This window comes from Pseudonaja textilis, chromosome Z (genome assembly GCF_049901715.1).
Source record: "Pseudonaja textilis isolate UNSWEBS1 chromosome Z, rPseTex1.2, whole genome shotgun sequence".
NCBI classification, from domain to species: domain Eukaryota; kingdom Metazoa; phylum Chordata; class Lepidosauria; order Squamata; family Elapidae; genus Pseudonaja; species Pseudonaja textilis.
The window spans coordinates 27,651,145-27,673,893 of NC_142008.1; the positions used below are offsets into that span (position 1 = coordinate 27,651,145).

Sequence of the window (22,749 nt, forward strand, 5' to 3'; positions counted from 1 at the left end):
ACAGAAAATAATAATGTGAAAGATAGCAAGTCCAACACTAAGAAAAATGGACCATGCTTTTAAATAGAGTATAGATAAGTACATTCACAAATTAATTATATCTCTTCAGTTTTAACAAATTTACTAGGACCAATTTTGCAATAAATACCACTTATAAACAAGTAGTGGCTGTAGTTTGTCAAATACACTTCTTTAGCAGTTTTGTGAAAAACATGCCAGCCATTGTGAGCAATGCCCACTAAGAGAAAAGCATCTGAATTTTAATTGCACAAAGATTTCTGCTCAAAGGATATTTTTCTCAGTAAGAAAATAAAAAGCCACAGAGCATGTATTCCAGGCAAATATGACCAATCATTTCCTCGTAGGTACTCATAGGTACTGGTAAAAGAATAGCACTTGAAAATGATACCTATGTTTATTCAGATAACCTCCCCCTTTCCCCTCCGAAACATAAGAGAAGAGTAGGGTAAGGTAGGGTAGGGTAGGGTAGAGTAGCATAGACTAACAAATTTGGAAGGAACCTTGTAGGTCTTCTAGTCCAACTCCCTACTTAGGCAGGAAACTATACCATTTCAGACAAATGGTTATCCAATCTCTTCTTCAAAATTTCCAGTGTTGGAGCTTTTATAACTTCTGGAGGCAAGCTGTTCCACTGGTTAATTGTTCTGTCAGGAAATTTTTCGTTGGTTCTAAGTTGCTTCTCTTCTTCATTAGTTTCCACCAATTGCTTCTTATTTTGCCCTCAGGTGCTTTGAAGAATAGATTAACGCCCTCCTTCTATGTAGCAACCTGAGATATTGAAATAATACTATCATGTCACCCCTAGTCCTTCTTTTCATCCAACTAGACATACCCAGTTCCAGAAACCATTCTCTACATGTTTTAGTCTTCAGTCTCCTAATCATCTTTGTTGCTCTTCTCTACACTCTTTCTAGAGTCTCTACATCATTTTTACATCACGGCAACAAAAACTGGGTGCAGTATTTTATGCAGCCTTGAATTGTGTTGGCTTTTTTGACAGCTGCAGCACACTGCTGGCTCATATTTAAATGATTGCCCACTAGGACTCCAAGACCCCTCTTACAGTTACTACTATTGAGCGAGGTACCACATATACTGTACCTGTGCATACCATATACTAAGGGAAGGGCTGGGGAAGAAAGAATGATATACAACACAGGTGTCAAACTCGCTGCATCACGTTGCCGTCACGTAATGTTTTGTGACATTTTTTCCATTCACAGAGCTAGGGGGGGTATGACCTGGAGTGACACATCCACAGGCCACCAGTCTGACACTCCTGATATACAGAGAGCCTGTTTCTTGAGTCTGCATCCTTTTTGGCCTTAAATTTAAGAACTATGTAGTCCATACAATTTCCATATAACATTCCAGACCAAGTCTGATTCTGGATTTAATACAGTGGAAGTCTTTGAAATGTCTTAAATATATTATAGTGCTGCTACAAATAGAATTTCACTGATGTACAAGTAGAATACATATTTCTTAAAATCAGTCTTGATAATACAATAATGGAACCGATAAAATATGTACCTTTAGGTACACAAACTCCAAAACATATGGGCAGGAAGCACAAAAGGTTACCATAATGATATTCTTTCAGCAATCTAAGCATGTGTTTCTCAATCTTGTTAACTTTAACATGTGTGGTGTTCAACAAGCCAGCATGTTAAAATCCACACATCTTAACCTTTAGAACATAATTTCTCAACCTTTAATACTGTTTTAAGTGTATTTACATAGAAAAGAGATATACGTACTTCTAAAAAGGACTTTTGCATAAAATAAATATTATCAGCTCAACGTGACATGATATCTTGCATTTGCTGATTTATGGTTTTGGAGTTGAAACTAATTTTCCAAAGTCAGTATCTTGGAAGTTAACACGGGAGATAGAAAGAGCATGACAAAGAAGTTTTTTCTCAAATGTTTTGCACTCAGCATCTTTATGAAGTTAGAAACCATTGCTGCAATCAGGCATAGTTGACATTAGCAATACCTTTTCTACAATAGTAGAAACAATTAAATCTACCAGGATTTTGGGCACCTGCTTAAGAGGCAGATTTAAAGCTAAATATCTATGGAAATGAAAAGCAAAGTTAGTTTTTGTTTTAACATTTGGTACACACATACACATGCACCAGAATCCATTTGATATGGGATACTTTTGCTTGAAATACTCCACTTCTGATTCATATTCTATAAATGCAAATTCCAATACATTCAAAGCTGTTAGGTGGTGCTGAATGCAACAAATACAATCAGAATTAGAAGAATATTTACAGATGCATTACACAGCAGGAAATATTCCTAATTTTACACACAGGAATTTCCTGGATTCAATGTCATTTGTTCCTGGCAAAGTCTATCCTTTGTCTGCATATACTTCATGTTTTCTGCAAGCAGTGAATGTTATCTTCCATAACCGGGAGATATATTTGTGCCAAATTTATATATTCTGGACAATAACGACTAATTAAACATTTAATCTTCCAACCTGAACTCTAGGTATGCTGAATTTATCTTACCAAACACAATTGGAATGCCAATATGCTTATGCACATGGTATGCTTAGATATTTATATATAAGCCTTGGCTTTTTTTTAGTAGGGGAAAGGTGAAGAAGAAGTATTTAAGGAGTTTCAAACATTTTAAAATTCTAGATTCTCTTACAAATAAGTAAGGATTAGCTTCTGAAGCCCTTTAATCTGTGTATACATGGATTATAAAATAGAATACAAAAGGTAACACTTCCGAGTTCTTTCTTTAGTTTCAATTGTAGGTGATATAAAAAACTTCTGATGATGTTCCTTGAAACCAATGGGTGCAATTCATATCTCATCAAATCATAATGTGGTTAGATGCTGGCTTAGCATGTTCTCTGAACCAGGCAAACACCATCACCTATACCTTAGTGTGTTGGATGAACCCAATTAATTATAGCTTAGTGTACAAATCATGTTAAAACAAATCATGTTTAGCTGAATGTGCAAACCTCAACTCTTAGTTCTTTTATTCAATCTCAATTCTACACTGAAACTCCAAGTTGTTATTATATATATATAATAGTAGTATATATACTAGTTCTAAGTAAGAAGTTAAAGCGTTAACAATCAGATAACGATGACTTTTAACTGAAATAGTTTGTATCAGTTTGTTCCATCAGATTATGCTAAATCTAAACAGAATAATTATTGAATCAATTAGCACTGACCAAGGAAAACAAGTATGGGCAAATATTATTATTTGACTATCCAGAAGATTATGCAGTCCACTGAAGCAAAATTACTGAAGGATTGATGAGAAGATTAATATTATAAGGAAACAAAACTTGATTTACATAAATATGTTTCAGTGAATTTTGAAAGACTGTATTTCAATGAAAAACAAAGGAATGTTTGTTTCTTATCCTTTTCTATGGTAGATTACCTAAACACTTAATATTGGAGGGTAGATCTTCTTGCCTTCTCAAACATAGTGATTTTAGAGGTTAGCATAGAATTAAAACACATTTTAAAGACCACTGCAGGCAACTTTTGCACTAATTATCTTACAGAAAGCAAGCATGGACATCTTTCATATTATGAATAATTTATTTTGATATGCAGAATTAAAAAGTGAGAGATCTGGATTCAGTATTATTGATCAAACCAGGTCTATATGCATGTAAGCCAAATCAAGCAAAGATTACTGTAGATCACTCTATGCGAAATCTAGATGTATAGTTTTAAACTGTAGCATTGAATGGAAAGCAGCTGCATGCAAAGACTTGATTCCACACCCAATTAATTCCTTTTGAATCAAATCTCTATCCTTTATGGTGGCAGTTCCTCATTCCAAAATGAAATGATCCATAGAGAATAAGGCTGTTAAGCTATGATGCGTATATATAATGTCCAGTACCGGAAGAACAGCATTTTACTTAACATTAGTTTATTGAGCATCTCAAGTAAGTTGTGTTATAATACCCCAAACTTGGTGGAAAAATATTCTAGACTAAATAGGTTTGATTTTATATGGTTCTTCTTCAGATAATTATCAAGATAACAAATTGCATGCTTTACAGTATTGTAAGGTTAACACCTAACAATCAAGTTTTAAATATTACATCTACCATGTTTCTCCAACAATACGGCCTCCACCAATAGGAAGACCCAGCATGTTTTCTAGGCATAAAATCAAATTAAGCCCCTCCCCCAAATTTAGGCCTAGTTTAAAACATGCAAAAGGGGGGGGGGAAGGATGGGGGGACTTGCCCTTAGGAGCGCCCCATGGGCAGCAATTCCTCACCATCAGCCGCTCCTAACGGGTGATCATGGCAAAGCGCAGAGAGCTCCCTACTCCCACCAAACACCTTTGCTGCGGACCCAAGACCTTTGGCACCTGCCGCTGTTGCTTTCCCTTCTGCCCATTCCACCGCCACGTTTGGAGCTGCCGCCGCCATCTGGAGTGCCGCCATTTGGAGCACCGCTGCCACGTTTGGAGCTGCCGCTTCCGAGTTTGGAGCTGCCACCACCGTTTGGAGTGCCGCCTCCATCTGGAGCACCGCTGCCACGTTTGGAGCTGCTGCCGTCATTTGGAGCACCGCCACCACGTTTGGAGCTCCCACTTCTGTGTTTGGAGCTGTCGCCGTGTTTGGAGTGGCGGCGGTGCTCCAAATGGTGGTGGTGCTCCAAACAGCGGCAGTGCTCCAAACACTGAAGTGGCAGCTCCAAACACGGCAGCAGCTCCAAACACGGAAACAAAAACAGTGCTTGGAGCTGCCACCGTGTTTGGAGCTGCTGCTTCCGCGTTTGGAGCACTGCTGCTGTTTGGAGCACCACCGCCATTTGCAGAACCACCGCCACTCCAAATACGGCGGCAGCTCCAAACGTGGAAGCGGCAGTTCCAAACACGGAAACAAAAACAGTGTTTGGAGCTGTCGCCGTGTTTGGAACTGCCGTTTCCGCCTTTGGAGCACTGCTGCTGTTTGGAGCACCACCGCCATTTGGACCGCTGCCGCCACTCCAAACACGGTAGCAGCTCCAAATGCGGAAGCGGCAGCTCCAAACACGGCGGCAGCTCCAAACACCGTTTTTGTTTCTGTGTTTGGAGCTGCCGCTTCCGCGTTTGGAGCACTGCCGCTGTTTGGAGCACCACGACCATTTGGAGCACCGCCACCAAACACGGCGGTAGCTCCAAACATGGAAGCAGCAGCTCCAAACATGGTGGCGGTGATCCAAACAGCGGCGGAACTCCAAATGGCGGCGGCAGCTCCAAACAGCGGCAGCTCCAAACACGGAAGCGGCAGCTCCAAACCTGGCAGCGGAATGGGCAGAAGGGAAAGCAACAGCGGCAGGTGCCAAAGGTCTTGGGTCTGCAGCAAAGGTGTTTGGTGTGAGTAGGGAGCTCTCTGCACTTCGCCATGATCACCCGTTAGGAGCGGCTGGTGGCGAGGCTGCCCATAGGACGTTTTAGATGAGGATGAAAGGGGGGAAATTAAGTCACCCCCGAAAAGACGGCCTAGCTGTTTTTTCGGGGCTCAAAAAAATAAAATAATAAGGCCCGGCCTTATTTTATGAGAAACACGGTAGTACAATAAATTCAACTATCATTAATTGTGGTATCTGTTCTATCATCAACTATTTATAATATAACAAAATACTATGACATCATCATCTTTTGTCCTTATTTCTTTAACTGAAAAAGTCAAAACACTATATTATTCCATTTTATGTTTGAAAAAAAGGTGCTCTTCTATTACTGCATACAATAATAAACAAAGATATTTCCCATGGAATCAAATATTACAAGTATATTAAAATCAGACTCCAAAATAGATTATAGGTTTCTCTTTCTTAAAAATGATCATATACAGAAAATGACTCAAACTGTAGCACTATGTACAGGTAGTCCTCAACTTACAACAGTTTGTTTAGTGACAGTTTGAAGTTATAATAGCATTGAAAAAGTAATTTGCGATTTTTTTTCACGCTTAAGATCATTGCAGCATCCCCATAGTCACATGATCAAAATTCAGACACTTGGCAACTGACTCTTATTTATGACACTTGCAATGTCCTGGGGTCGTGTGTCACCTTTTGCCACCTTCTGACAAGCAAAGTCAATGGGGAAACCAAATTCACTTAACAACCGTGATACTAACTTAACAAAGTAAATCACTTAACAACAATGGCAAGAAAGGTTGTAAAATGGGGCAAACTTCACTTAACAATTGTCTCATTTAGCAACAGAAATTTTGGTGAGTTGAGGACTACCTGTACTACCTGTTCTTTGTGCTACAATTTTCTAAGATTTTTGCTACAGACTTAAGTTGCTTTCTGATAGTCCTTTTACAATCAGTTTATTTTCAGATGACTTTACTGTTCATTCACTTTTGCCCTTCAATAATTGAATTTGTAGAAAAACAAAATAACAACAGAAATTGCAACAGAATACCTTATATCACCAGGCTTGAGATTTTGGGCTTGAATTACGCCGCCTACAGTTAGACTTAAGCGTAGTACACAAAATTATCTGCTACAATGTCCTTCCTGTCAATGACTACTTCAGCTTCAATCACAACAATACAAGAGCACACAACAGAAACAAACTCAATGTAAACCGCTCCAAACTTGATTTCAGAAAGTATGACTTCAGCAACAGAGTGGTCAATGCCTGGAATGCACTACCTGACTCTGTTGTTACATCCTCTAACCCCCACTCTTTTAACCTCAAACTATCCACTATTGACCTCACCCCATTCCTCAGAGGTCTGTAAGGGGCAATTGACAAATCAAACAAATACATAAATAAATAAAACAATCAATGCACCCCAAATGACTATGCAAGGCATTTAAAGGTATGAATATTGAAGTTTCCACATGAGAAACTATTACAAATACCATGGATTTTAGAACAAAACAGTTACCTATATAAATAACCAGGGTAAGGAGATTGTAGTTGGCTTAAACTATATTATTTTTCTATAAACGTCTAACAGATAGACAGACAGACAGATAGATAGATGAAACTAAAAGTAGATCACTTTTCTCCAACCTGGTACCCTCCAAATGGGAAAGCATGATTCTCATCATCTGTATCAGCATAGCCATTGGTCACATTGTCTGGGGATAATGGAAGTTGCAGTACAATACCCCTCAAGGTCACCATTTTGGGGAAGATTGAAAAAGGTTGCAAATTCTTTCAGAAAGTGCACTCAATGATTAAAAATCAACAGATCCTAACTAGTCTTAAACTCTATTTAAAGAATAGAATTCAATCAGTAGCCCCATCAAATAGACTAAGTTAACTGCTGTTTCTTTCAGACATACTATAAATATTCAATACACAATTTTATAAAATCTATTTACACATAAGATAGATTCACTGTTACATCTAGAAAGCAAAGGCTCTTTCTAATCTCATTATGTTGATAGGTATAGAAATATTAATGTGTAAATAGAATATCTAAAATAAGTTGATATAGCATTCAGAATTTTTATTTAATAGGTTCCAAGTATGAAGATTTATTATGTTTATAAACTTGCAAAAATTCCTTGGAAAAGTTGTAATCTAGCTTCTTTCAAATTCTATAATACCTGTTATGCATAGGCATTTTTTAAAAATTAGTCACCATGTACATTTGAACCTCATATTATTACATATCAGACATATTACTCATCTAAAGAAACAGTATGATTAGAACCAGTGGGACTCCACCCATGAAAATTGCAAATAAATCTTCTCCTATGACTATCATATCAGCAGGAACATAGCATAAATCATACACATGAACAGACAGGAGTATTCTGTTACTGATGAATAGCCTTGTATTATTTCTAGACCATTTACAAAATCTAAAACTTACAAAAACTAAAACCATCATAGATGGGAATAAACAATTCATTCCTCTATTTTTTAAATTATATTCCAAGTCATATTTTCAAACCTATAAAAAATTAGGGCAGGAATTTCTGTCAGAAATTAAGCATCCGTGTGACTTGAGATATAATATATTTCAATGTAACCAAGGCTACAATCTTCAATGGAAATTAAGTTTTGTTGAATTCAATACATATGACTTACTTCTAACCAAGTAGGCAAAGTGTTTTTTCCTTGGAGTATAAAAGTTTCTGCCTTAGTGTATTCTTGTTCTCCGATGTTGTGCCATGCATAAAACATCCAGACACAAACTGACCAGTGTGACATATGCAATACGAGTAAGTCTTCAAATTATGACCACAATTGACCCCAAAATTTCTATTGCTGAGGTGTTTGTTTAGTGAATTTTGCCTCATTTTACTACCATTCTTGTCACCGTTGTTAAATTAATCACTGCAGTTGTTAAGTTAGCATCACAGTTGTTAAATGAATCTGGCTTCCCCACTGACTTTGTCAGAAAAGTCACACAAAAGATGATCACCTGACCCTGGAAAATTGCATCCCTCATAAATGAAGCATCTGAATTTCGATCATGTGACTATGGGGTTGCTGCAACAGTCATAAGTGAGAAAAACTGTCATGTCACTTTTTTCAGTGCTGTTGTTAATTCAAATGGTCACTAAATGAACTGTTAAGTCGAGGACTACCTGTATAATGCAATGAGACAAGTACAAATCTATACATTGGAGAAACAAAACAAACACTTCACAAACACATGGCACAACATAGGAGAACAAACTCATCAGGACAAGATTCAGCAGTCCATCTGCATTTGAAAGACAAAAGGTCATTCTTTTGAAGACAGCAAAATCCACATTCTGGATAGAGAGGGCCACTGGTGTGAAAGAGGGATAAAAGAGGCCATCTATGTTATAATTGAACAGCCCTCCCTCAACAGAGGGAGATGAATGCACAGCCACCAATCCCTTGACTACAATGCAGTCTTTTCAGCAGTTCCAAGAAGATTCCACACCATTTGGACTCTCATTCAGGTGACCCTGAGGGCACGGCTAAATTCCCAAGTGCCCTCAACAGATCTGAGAGAGTGATATTGACCAGATGACTGCAAAGGAATATGATCCTTCCAGCCCTTCCTGACCATCCTGTTATAACTAATCTTTCCATCCTTCCCATCATTCATTGATCTTATTGGACGAGAAGCAAATCATCTTCTTCCTCGGGAAAAAAACTGTCCAGTTGCCTTTTGAAAAACCACATTTGAGATAATCATGTCTTGGATGACTAAGAATCTCCACAGACATTTACGTATGTTGAATTTCTATTTTACATTTTAATATATTCTGTATACTCTTGAATTGTTTAAAGGGACTACATATTCTAAACTGTTCTAATTTCAAAATCAACTTTGATACCACATAGGATGCCTTAAGTGCAATATTTAGTAATGCTAAAAAATTATAGGTTGACTTAGGCACAACCACAAAATACACTCTTTTTGTTTTTCCTTTTAATGTTCCAGAAATCAATGCATATATGTGGCACCAGGCCCATCCACTCAAATACTTAAGTAACACACCTTTGCCTCTGGATATGGATGTTTGAATGCGTAGGAGGCAAATCTCAAACACAGATGGGTTAGGCTGGCAATATATTCTCTTAAACAAACTATTCCATGTATTTGCTCTAATGCTCAGATTATCCAAACACCTTTGCTTAAAATTCTCATTCAACCTACACAACTAATCTCAAATATAGTTGATTACATTCTCTGCCCCACTTCCTCACCTGACCACGTTGGGATGCTCAAATGTTTCCAGATGCTTCAAGACTGCCACCTCGCGTATAGTGGAAAGTGGCATCCCTTCCTCGCTGGTCTGCACCCGCACCCTCTTCAGAGCTACAAAGCGCCCTCCATTCTTCAAGTCTCGGGCCTTGAACACTTTCCCATAGGCTCCTTCACCAATTTCCGCCACACATTCATACTGCTGGTCAGCTAGGCTCATGTTGTCCTTATCCATGACTTCACGGCTTTCTTCACAAATTGTTGTCTGATGTTTCAACTGTTGAATCTGTGGACCTGGATTCCAGTTGCCAAAATGTGTTTTCTGCTACTTCAACAAGTATCCAGAACAATTACAGATGGGCCAGTCAATAGGATGTAACATTCAAGAACTGTAGTAATAAACCGTGGTTGCCCTATTGGTTAGCTGGTCAATGGTCTTTGGAATAAATTTCTGTGTAAACCCAATTCAATCTATAAAACCAAAGTGTGTGTGAGAGAGAGAAAGAGAGAGAGAAAGAGAGAGAATATATTATTTCTCCATCACAGAATATCTTTTCATTTATTATTTCAATTGTTCACTTACTTAATAAATAATATAACAGCATTAATTTCACTACTTAATATGCATTACTGGACTACATCCCCATTATTAGCATTAATATCCCATTCCCTATATTACTAATTTTGTCTCCCTTCAAAGATTGCTCATTTTATTTTCTCAACAAAACTGTCAAGTTGGTCTAAGAGACAATGGTTGGAATTACTGGTATCTACTACACCAAACCAAACATAGTTTTGGCCAGTTATGTGTACATTATCAAGTTGTAACCAGATACACACAATTAAACCAAACGAATTCCAATACAACAGAACTCTTATATTATCTTGTTCACTGAACAAGTCACAATCTATTGTGACATTGAACAGGTCACAATCTCCACATTCTAAACTCTGTAAGTCAAGACTATCAGTATTGAATTCAGTCTCAAAAATATACTAGTAATCTTTTAAAATTGAAGGTTTCTATTTCTACTATCTAAAATTTCCAAGCCATCTTCAAGGTCAGAGTATAATCCATTGAGATACCCTTCAGATTTATAGACTTCAACTTCTAAAATTTCTCAACAAAGAACTGCTTTTCTCAGAATTTTGCTATTGCTTAAAATTCTGGGAATCAAGTTCACATATCTAGAGGGAGTCCAAAGTGGGAGAAAATCAATAATATAAATGGAGAATTGCTATGGCCGGATAATCAAAGCTGCAGCCAGGCAAAATAGATAAGAAATGGACTTGAACAGAAATGGACTTGAATAAAGGCTAAAAAAATTTCAGCAGTTAGCAATGTGCAAGGCAAAGACAAGATGTAGATGAAATTCATTTTTCATTATTTCTAAAATTGATCATATTTGGGTTTAACAATGTTCTGATTATTTTATATGTCCAAAGAGGCATCTACTTTAGAAAAACAGAGACACAAATATCGATTCATCCAAAGGGTGATAGAAATCCCAAAATGTACATCTTAGGGCAAGGTAATAAGTTTTAATCTCACTAAGCACATTGATGTTGGAATGCTTTCTATGTGTAAGATGTGTCCCATGAAATTACCAGGCTTAAAAGTGCTTTCTTCAAATTTAGTCAGTACCAGTAAAATAGGTGAACAGAGTTGATTTTTAATCAAACCATAGACATTATAATTTATCAAATCCAAACCCCATAATATTTATAAGTCTAATCTTTTTCAAGATGGACATTTAAATTATCCAGTATGTGAAAAATTCACAAGACAATGTGGGAATGATTCAACAATGAAAAATCAATGCATGGTTGAGAGAAGTAAGCTTTATATCCATAGTTGTCATCTACAATCAGTGATAAATTATGACTGGCTACAGCAAATTCAACCTCCAAGTAATAAGGAGTGACAGGGGCTACAAAACCTGTCTATATACAAATCACCAACTTCTCTATATTATCCCTAATGAGCAACTAAAGCATCACCAAGAATCAAAAAACTCTTTTAATTTTGCTGTAAGTAAATGCCAAAAACCAGTAATTATGAAAATAAGATTATTTACTATAACTTCAAGATTATTACGGTAATTGCTAGTATAAAAATAGAAACAAATTCAGTAAAAAAACTACAGAAAAAAAATGGGTACATTCAGATAACAGTAAACCAGATTTTTTAAGCTACACATTTCTTGAAGAAAACACTATGCCTGCCTCAAACAAAGCATTAAATCAAACATATGCTTTAGCATGAACCAGGTTTATGTTTGATATGAGTGTTGTATAACTGAGTTTATTAATAACAGAACAATTGATTTTGTACTCCAAACTTTAGAGTTCTGCTTAGTTATCCGAAAGATATTTTTTATTACTGCACCTCTTTTTCTCATCCTCCTACTTAATTCTCTGCCACTGTGACTGTGTAAACCAGAAAGTTATTTGCTGTAGACTAAGTACATCTTATTAAAGCATTCATATTCTTTACAAAGTTTGTGCAGATGGTTAAAAAGTCCTCCCCATCTGAAAATACATTTCCTGAGATTACTGGTGAAGAAAATACATTTGAGCATGCATATGTATTCAAGGAGAAGACTGATTTCACAATAGCCACACAAGCTTTTTAAAGGGCATGGATGCTATAATGCCTTAAGAAAGATGCTCTATTTGTGCTAACTTACTACCAATTTTTCATAAAGCTCTACTGTCTGTACCTGTGAATTAATCTCAGAATTTCTAACCAATGAAGATGACTAGCTGGGAAGACATCTCTTGTTCAATACACTATGTTAGGTTGGACAAGACTGGCCTTTTGGTGATTGCTATACTTTGGTTGTTTTTCTTAAAAGGTCTTTTCCCACTATATTGGGTTACTTATTTCCTAATTACCCCCAAAATCCTTATTGTTTCTTCTAGTTTTCCTTTTAAAACCTTATGTCACTTTCCATGCCTTTCACAGCTTTCTACTTCTTCCATTGAATTTTCCCTCCCGTCCATATTTTTCCCTATGCTTTCGTTCCCTTTTCAACATTTTCACCTTTTCTAATATTTTATTCAAGAATTATGAAGTTCTCATTTCCCCTCCCCTCCCCCCAGGCTTTATGTACACTGCAATATGAGTTTTTATTCTGCATACTTAACCTCCTGTTTGTCGGAACTCCATTAGTGACAATTTCTTGAGCAGTTGAAAAGTATGAATACTGTTCTCTAAATGACTACTCAAATCTACTAAGTGGAAGAACAGAGATTATTTACTGATAAGTATAGAAATGTGGTAGAAGAATCCATGAGATCACTACTTATGATTTCTACAATATATAGGAAAACAATATATTGCATGAAAGCTAATAAATTTAGTATGACATATGACAAACTTAATCAACATATGCTACCTTTTCCCAATCAATGTCCTAAAAGCATTTCTGAAAGCATGCATATTTGCATTATTTATTTAAAAAGATCCCAGATAGCTAAGACATTTGTTTTCTTAAGAAAACTCTTTAATTTTTAAATAAATAGCTTACAGATAATTCTTCAAAAGGAAAAAAGAGCTTACCTTCTTTTTATACCAACCTATATCATTTTTATCTTCTACCAGAATTACTGATTCATATAATTATCACTTAGCTAAGTAGTATTAAGGGCCCTTGTTAAAGTTGATAATTACATTTCTCAGAACTATGTTTTGAAGGATGTTTGAAAATATTAGTGTTAAATACGCTAAGAATTGTACAAATACTGACTTCCGGTTTGAGCTTCTTCAGCGACAGACCAAAACCTCATCTCTGCGAGGCTTCGATCCGTGCTCGCCGCTGGAGCGCCCGGAGCCGGTTTTGGGGCTAAGCCACCCCGTAGAGGTGGTGAAGAGGGGGAAGACTGCCAGCAGGGTTGAGGAGAGCCGCATCTCTCCTCCCCAGCTGGCCATTACTCCCTTTTCTGAAGGCGGTTGCAGCGGTGGTCAGAAATGGCCACCAGAAAGAAGAACTCAACCGGAAAAGAATGTGCAGGAGGAAGAAAAGAAGAGAAAGTTTTGGTTGACTGGGTCAAACAGCAAAAGCAACAAATAAGGTAGAATTGAAACTGTTTAAAAAACAATAACATTGTTCCCTAAGAAGATTTTTAAGCTGCGAAGGAGAGAGAAAAGGGAAAAGATTTGGTTTTCTCCTTTTCCTATACTGACAGCTAAGAGACTTAAGCAAGAAATTGGAAAAAAATCCACTTTGACATCAATAGGCATTTAATGCTGAAAATAAAAAGTCAAAGGGATAATAAAGATTTCTGGATAATTAAAAGATTTTGAAAAGGAGAGAGGAAGAATAAAAGGGCAGGATCTGGAAGGGAGACTGCCTGGAATTAAAAAAAAACTTACAGAAAAATCTCAACAAGACTTCCAAAAGATACATTCTTACTGAAATATCGCAACAAAAACCCCAGGAAGAAAAAGTCGAAAAAGAAATAAAAAGATATAACTCGGGACTATCTGGATTACTTGATGATTTCTGGATTCTTGGTTATTGTTTTGAATGACTAAAATCAATCGGGTGGTTGTTTAAAACTTTTTAAAATGGCTCCACTTTTAGAAGAACTGAAAATGGAACTTAAAAAGTACAAAGAAGATGCACAAGAAGGGAGAGGTTCTTTTGGCTTCGTAGTTCAGTTTTTAGAAATGGAGATTTGGAACTATGAGAAACAAGAAATGCCTGCAGAACAAGAAGATTGCGACAAAGAAGAAGCCATCTTTAATGAACAAGTAATCTTAGACTGGTGGGGGGAAGGAAAGGGGAGAAAGAGAATGGAAAGTTTAAGATTGGGAAAAACAACTCCAAAAAAAGATAGAGTGAAAAATAAGTATAAAATCAGAAAGCAACAGAAGAGGGAAATGCAGAAGAGAGAATTAGAACTAGAGAGACAAGGGGGTAAAAAGGGGAGGGAGAAGATGAGAGGGAAGAAAGAAAGGAAAAGAAGTTATAAAGGACAGAAACAAAATATAGAGAAACAGGGCCTATTTAGAGATAATGGGTGAAAACTTAATGGAAAAAGGGATTCTGCAAAGGTACATAAGATAGTATTGTTATATTAGAAATAGAAATAATTTTAGAAAATATGAAACAATGTATGATTAAAATGTCTGATAAAATAGCTATTGTAATTCAGTGGAATGCTTGTCAATAAATAAATGTAACAAAAGGTATATTTAATGATTTATAAAACATATGTGAAGAGAAATAAGGGAAAATTAATTATGGAGATTACATGTGTTTTTAAGGAAGTATGATATTTAATTAAAAAGAAGTGTTAAACATGTTACAGTTTTAATGATTATTAATGATAGAACTGAACTGGAATGGAATGAGGGTTTATAATTACATATATTTACAATCTTTCTTTTTTAAAAAAGAATATAGTGTGTATTATAAGAATGTACCAAGCAGAATTCGATTGGAAGTTATGTATTATGTATTATATTGAAGGTCATAACCTTAAGGTATACATTGAAGTTTAAATAAGAGTTGAATGGATGTAATTAAAAGATATAAAGGTGTCAAACTCCAATTAGTAACTACAGGAGAAAATTTGTTTAATGAGAAAAGATAATATGAAATTGAAACAGAACAGACAAAAGTATAAATATAATGATTTGAATTGAGATGAGATAATCAAAATAAAATTGAGAAAATTAAGAGGGGAAAAACTATATAGAAAATGTAAAATAGTATAAGATATGGAATAGAATACAAAAAGGAGCATGAAATTGAGTTTTGTGTCTGTATAAAGAAGTTCAACCCGGGACCATGCTATTTTCAAAAAAGATGTTTTACTTGTATTTTGTGTGTGAAAACCCAAATAAAACTTTATTTTAAAAAAAAGAAGAATTGTACAAATACTGTTTTGAAATTGTGACTTCCAGGTCTGTTGGGCTACAATTCCCTTGATCCATGACAATTTGCCTACAGTCTTCTTTTTAAACATATTACAAAACATTATGAAAGATTTTATATTTTCAGAATATCATTTTAATATGAAGGTGATCTTTGGAGAAGAAAAATAATTTCAAAACAACATCTTTTAAATAAATATTAGAAATAAGCAAGCATGAAGTAAATTTAAGATAGGAAATTTTACCTCAGAAATACACAGCATTCTTATATCTAGTAGCAACAGAAGAAAGAAGCAGCAATCCAAAAACAATAATGAACAGGTAATGTCACACAAAATGAGCAAAGCTCCATCTTGCATGATTCCCATATTTGCAGAATTTTCTAAGTTTTTTGTTTCTTGCTTATAAAATGGCAAGAAATCTTACCACTTTCAGCAGTACTACCAAAAAAACAGGTTTCCCTTTTGTATTTACTGGCAAAAAATCAATAGTCTTAAGCAGGTAAAAGATAAAGGTTTCCTCCTGTAGTCTAGGGGGCAGTGGTCCATTTCTTATCTGAGGAAACCAGTGTTGCCCAAAGACATTTATGTGGTGATACGGCCAGCATGACGATATGCCGAGGTGCACAGAATACTGTTACCACCCCGCCAAAGTGGTTCCTATTTTTCTACTTGCAAATTTACATGCTTTTGAACTGCTAGGTTGGCAGAAGCTGGGACAAGTAACGGAAGCTCACTCTGTTACGCGGCACAAAGGATTTGAACTGCTGAACTTTCTGATCGACAAGGTCAGTATCTTAGCCACTGAGCCACTGCATCCCTTGAGGAATACCTTAAGCACTGTTAAAATGATAAGAAGTGCACTCAAGAAAAAATAAATAAACCATGAGCATAATAGTTGCCCCTTGGCAATTCACACATTTTCAGCTTGTAGTCACTTTGATTTGTGGTAAGGATAACTATTATCTCCAGAAACAAAACTACATCATGTCTTTGCACTATTTTATGGTATGATAAGGCCAGTAATCTCAACGTCTGATAGTGTTATGCCCAATGTTGCAACAATTCATTGACAAGAAAGACAATGACTTGAGTAATACATGAAAAGGCAGATAAAAGGCAACTATCATTTTTTTTCTGCTCATACACTAAAAGAAAATATGAATAAAAAACTAATTAAGAAACCTGGTTACAACTAAAATATCTGCAAATGTTTCCGAAGATATTTACTGTAACGTTAGCCATAGTGTTTCATAAATTAACCCCTTTTATATGGGTTGATATAATAAGCTTTATCTGGGGCTGCCCTGTCAGTTGCACAAACCATAAGTGGTATCAATTTGTTTCTGGACATAACTCAAGATGCTGCTCTGTACCTACACATTCCTAAATAAGTTGGGGCCATTATCTGAAGGATCATCTCCCTCAAAGTGAACCTGCTTAGAGATCAGTTTCAAGAAGTTCTATATTTCCTACCACTAGAAAGTTCACATTGAGAGAAACATAATATAGGGACTTTCTGCAGCAGCAATTATAAACCTACATTTTTTTCTTTCCTAGGTAAGAATAGCCTGTTCTTCATTTACTTTTGGGAAGGTTATTTAAAAATATTTTGCTTCAGTGGTCTTTCAAATGATTTAAAATGTCTTAAATTTGCTATCTTTAATACTTTAGAATGGGCAAATTGTTGGGTTTAAGGGAAAGTTCCCAAATAAGGAACTCAGATATAATTTTATAAACACCTTCCTTGCCATTGCCAGCAAAGTGTCTGAGTGTTTAGTGCCTGAAGATTTTGAGTTTCAATTAAGATGCTTTCCCTCAACAAAGTTGTTAAGAAAAAGTAACATTCTTTCAGCTACAGCATTCTTAATTATGTATAATATCCATAAATATACTAAATCAAAGGATATATGAAATTTGAGAACCACTAACCGAAGTGGAATTGGGAAGAAATAAAGGCCATATCTGTCCAAACTAGCCATTTTCTCTGCACCAGATATAAACATTCAGAATTTTCACAAATTTCTAACCTTGGCTTGTTAACAAATAAGGATTTGTCTTAAACCAATTCTCAATTTACATACAATAAAACAAATCTAGAGTTACACTGTATGCTGGTTTCTATTTTTGCCTGTTACACCAGAAGAACATGAAAGATGGCATCCAAGCGTGCTTTCCTAAAAGGTAACGGGGCAAGAAACTCCAGCTGCCTTTTGGAAAAGCACCTCTGGGCAACCATGACCTGGAGGATTAAGAATCTCCATAGACATGAAAGAGAGCAGCATTTGAATCCCTCACTTTACAGAAAATCCATCCAACTTCCATCACATTTCAGTTCAGTCACTTCACCTTTTCCAAAAATACTGCATTACAGGATCCATCATTTCCAGCCAACACATGTAAAAGTACAGATAAAAGGCAACTTTATCATTTTGTATGAACAGCATTTCACTTCTTAGAGTCAACCAGACAACGATGGGTTGGATTTTTTTTAAAAAAAGTTTACATGAAGAGATCAAGAAGGCAAATAAGTGTAATTATTCCTTCCTCAGCTTCAACGCAACAAAAAATAGATCATCCTACAACTGATAATTTACTTCAAAATCCTGAAATAATAGCTAACTATGCAATAAATGTGATATTTACTTTGCCTGTTTAATATTATGATTTATTTTAGCTATTTAAAACATAACTTTGAGATCCATTTATAATTTTCACAATTTCTCTTATTGAAAATTACCAATTCTGTCCTGGTACCAAGTAGGAGAAAACTAATCTACAAAGAGCAGCAGTGATTTTCAGTGGCTTTTAGCAGGCATTGTTGCCAGTCCTAACTGGACAAACCAGAAATTAAAGATGGGAAGTTTAGCATGCCTAAAGGAATTTAGAGTACAAATTCTGCAGGTTGTGCTGCTAAAACAGAGGGCCCCAAAGTGGAAACACAGCTCTGAAGTTCAAAGATAGTGGTGGCTCCTTTGGAATGAGGGGAGAGCACTGCTACATGCTAAAAAGCTGTTATCCTTTTGGCCATAACATAATACTTTATAAATACTTTATACTTTTATAAAATATATTTTGATCCCACCCTTCTCCCACCATAAAATTCAAAGTTGCTTCTGTAGGTGGTTCAGAAGATGTCTCCAAACCCAACTGACTAGCCTAATATAATTTCTTATAGGGCTACTATATTATTAAAATCTGCTTGAAAAGAAACTGATAATTTTACCACTGCCATCTGTTACAAATGAAACCACCCAAAGTTAACTACAAGTTTCAACTGCAGGAAAAGAACATTCCAAGTACTCCCCACGACACAGACCCTTCCCTAAGGTAAAGGGTCAGTAGCCAATAGAAAATAAGAATGACCAACGAGACTGCGGAGGCGCCGAGTGCCCCCTTGATGGAAGTCGCCCCCAACTGTCCAGGCGGCCTCTGATGTGCGAGGTTGGAAGATGGGAAACTGGGACGGCTCCATGTGGGAGGTCGTCAAGGGGCGGGGGCTCAGGCAACACCGTTTTCGACTGTCGGAGGCGGCCACGCATGCAGCCCGGGGATGATTGTATGATGGGGGAACTCCATGCGGAGCGCTCGTGGCTGCTGGCGAGGGGCAATTATAGTTTCAATAAAATACACATCCTGGGGGGAAAAAACGGGGCGGGCTTGTCAAGGATTAGGGTTAAAATTCCCACTCCAAGAAATTACGTCCAACTGTTTGCCATGCATAAGTTACGTGAAGAAACCATGCATCAACTTGATGCACTTTACATGTGCTATTAGGCTGTCGGCAACAGCGCGGCTAGGACGGATGAACGAACCCCTTCCCTTTTCTCTTAATATCCTTCTGCAGCCTCCTGAAATAGAAAACAAATGAAGTAAGCGTTTTGCGCACCAACACTTCCCCACCGTTTCTTACTTTGGCCACGGCTCAGACGGCTGAAGCCTGTCCCATGAAAATCCCACGCGGACACGGAACGAGGTTCTCTGTAAAAGCTGCGCCGATCGCAGAAGGACCACCCCAAAGCGCTCCCCTATGCAGCATGCAAGTAACATGGAGAGAAGGAGGGGGGGGAATAGAACAATACTTTTCAGTCACTCTCCACCCCACTTTTTTTTTGTTGTTATCTCGAAAGCCCCATTCCAGCCACCCACCTCTGGAAATTAATGAAGCATTAAGCTACCGATCTGTTAAGAGCACATGGGCACTTTCAGAAGTACCTGGAATTGCTCAGGCGCAGCTTCGGCTCTTCTGAGGAAGTTACCACTTAAGTGGCCTCCAGCAAGACAGGAGTTAAAAATAGTTTTTTTTTTTTTAAAAAGAGAGAGATGAAAAGCAAAGACCTGGTGAGGCAGGAAAAACAATGGAAAGCGTCTTTTCTAATATTCTTTTTTTAAAAAAATCCGCTTCCCGTGAAAACAAGGAGACACGCAGCAGAATCGATCCAAAGCGTTCACATGGTGACAGGGGAGGGTGCGCTTCCACGAGCGGAGCCCAGCAGCAGCGAGTGGGGCCACACAGGTAGTGGCAGCAGCAACTCCGAAGCTCTACCGCTGCCCCGCGTTTGCATCTTCCTGCCAGCCGGGAGGGCAGACTACACCTTAAAGCGCTGAAGATCCCCTCCCCCTCTTTGGGGAAAGAGTGAAAGAGGCACTGCTAAATTTTCTGGGGCTGATCAAAGCCTTGCAACGAACCGTTTCCCAAATGCAAAGCTCTGCGTTAACTCTGCACGCCGCCGCCGCCGCCTCTCCACGCAGTCCCAGTTTCTCTCTCTCTCCTCGGTTCCTGAGCTCGGTTTGAGACCAACAGCAGGAGCAAAAGAGTTTCCCCCCCACCTCGCCTCTACTTTTTTTTTCTCCCCTTGGTTTCCCACGCTGGCTGAATGTGATTTGACCCCGTTTCAAAAAAGTTTGACATAGTGCTTCAACATTTCCGCATTCCAGCCAGACTACAAAGGCAGCGGCCGCCTTCTTCTCTTTTCTGTCTCTGCTCTCTGTCTTCACACTCAATGAAATCCTTCATGAGCTCTCTTCTCTGCCAAAAGCAGCCGCATACCGCAAGGGTACGAGCACAGCGCAAGGAACAGGCGCCCGGGGGCCGCAGGACAACGCAAGGGTGCTCGGCGAGGCGCGGGATGCTCCTCCCCAGCACGGGGAGGAGCATCCACAGCCAGCTGCATCACAGCGCTCTCCAGGGAGGCTTCCGTGCTCGGCGCTGTATAAATCTCAAGCAAAAGCTATAATGATGAGAGCGAACGTCTTGGTCACGACGCCTATGGATGAGAATAATATAGTCGCAGAACAGCTTTAATCCGACTTTTCTGTGCAAATCTCACCCCGCGTTAGGCACGAGTATTTCCAGTCCTTCATCCGCATTAGATTTAAGAAGGATATTTAATTTGTTTCAACAAAACACATAACCTACCCCACAAATGAGCCTCCCGCGCTCTTTCATATTGCAGTTGAGATTGTCTAAATAAAATATTCACCATGCCGATTAGAGAAAAGCATCGATAAATATCAGCAAAGCTGCTAGGATGCAGAATGGAGGATAGAAGAAAACGTAGGAAACATTTAAAAAATAATGAACCTTTAAAAAAAAACATTCTTTATAATACTTAAAATGATACCATATAGCATTAAGCTATGCATAATGTAGTCTAGGATAAAATCTCTCCTAGACTATAACCTATAAATCCAACTGAAAATAATTCTACGATTGAAAACAGTGTAACTCTCAAGTTCCTACTGAGGTTAAAACCAAATTATATTTCCATACTTAGAATAAACCACATTCAAGAACTCTTCCCAAAGAGTATTTTTACAGTATTTTTTTTTCTGTTTCTATTCTGTTTTGTAATACTGTATAGGTTGGCCACCTTTTTAATCTGTTCTAGGAAAATTAATACAAGTAGGGGAACGGTATTATTAATACCATATTAGAGTGTAGCATAGAGTGTAGCATTTACTTTTTGTGAAATCATAGTTGATAGTATTAGATATTCACCCTTTGACCTGGTATCTCACCAGGTAGCATGTGTCTTGCATTGTTTAGCTTTCTCTTTTTTTCTGACATATATCATCATTTAATTTTCTCCACAATGGGTAATTTTCAAACTGAATGCTGTTTTAACCCAACTAGAATATGTTTTTTTTTAAAATTGTGTACTTTTAAAGCAAATGAAAATGTGTTTATGCAAGTGCATTCTTGCTCAACTTAAATCTTATTTAATAAACCTATTTAATAATATTTAATAAAATTCTACTTAATAATAGTAGTCAAAGATCTTTGTACCAAGCTATCAACAAAAAGAAATCCTATTGTAAGCATTGGAATGTCGGTTTTCCACACACAAATCTTTCCAACTTGCATTCCAGTGAGTATATTGTCATCTACTATGTGGCAATATATATCTATTTCCCATTAACTTCAGTCAGCTTTCCTATGCAGAAGATAAAAAGGTATTAAGGGATATATTTTCTGTTAAATCAATGTAATGCTGATTGAGCAAAACTCGTGAATGGAAACAAAAGTTGAGCATGTAGGAACTGCTGGGAAAAGCATTCCAGATTTAAGTGAAAAGTTTATGAGTGGTGATGGTATTTGATGCTCTCTGAACTTATTGATTATTTTCTTGAAGATGTTTCATTCCCAAACTGTAGCTATCCCACCATTAAGCAGACATTGCCAAACACGGACACAAGAATATTTGCACATATCTGATGACCTTGTTTTAGCCAACTGCAAAATGTTTCAGTACGATCGCGAAACAATGACTGTTGGTATTCTCCGTCCCAGGACGCGTCAGCTAAGTATGATAAGCATACTTGCAAACTTACAAACTATCACATACTTTGTTCTTTGTTCTTTGTTTATGATTTCTTCCATATAAGGTAAAATTCTGCTACCTCCTTTGTGCTCCCCCGCCCGCTTGAAAGATAATAATAAAAGAGGTTTGTGCAAAGCAATCGGGGCCGCCGCCGGGACCATTCCATCTGCCCCGGGCGCGATGTGCTCCCTCCTTTGAAGCAATCGGATGTCTGGTGTCTGTTATTGGTATTCACCCTTGCGAGGGTCCCGCTAAACTTCTTCCCTGCGGGGAATTCCATAGGCAGCGGAAGGACGCCGACGGAACAGCGGATCGGTCGCTCGGCGCGACAACTGGGGGCTCGTCCGGGAT

At 37.4% G+C, this 22,749-nt stretch overlaps 1 protein-coding gene and 1 long non-coding RNA gene across 5 annotated transcripts in view; one reads left to right on the plus strand and one right to left on the minus strand.

Moving 5' to 3' along the window:
• CDK6 (cyclin dependent kinase 6) overlaps positions 1 to 20,796 on the minus strand; it is a 147,311-nt gene extending 126,515 nt beyond the window's left edge. The window contains exons 1-3 of one of the 4 annotated variants that reach the window (XM_026706273.2): positions 19,790 to 20,510; positions 19,488 to 19,602; positions 9,691 to 10,159 (exon numbers count right to left, since the gene is read on the minus strand). In XM_026706273.2, coding sequence (XP_026562058.1) covers positions 9,691 to 9,923 — 233 coding nt within the window. In that variant the 5' untranslated portion in view covers positions 9,924 to 10,159; positions 19,488 to 19,602; positions 19,790 to 20,510. Of the gene's footprint in view, positions 1 to 9,690; positions 10,160 to 18,944; positions 19,052 to 19,487; positions 19,603 to 19,789 lie in introns of those variants that run through there. The other 3 variants (XR_015739914.1, XM_026706274.2, XM_087915348.1) reach the window with 3 other exon arrangements.
• LOC148123952 (uncharacterized) lies at positions 15,013 to 15,570 on the plus strand. The gene is made up of 2 exons (XR_015740040.1): positions 15,013 to 15,273; positions 15,309 to 15,570. It is a non-coding gene; the product is annotated as an uncharacterized LOC148123952 (long non-coding RNA).
• Positions 20,797 to 22,749: the final 1,953 nt, after the last annotated feature.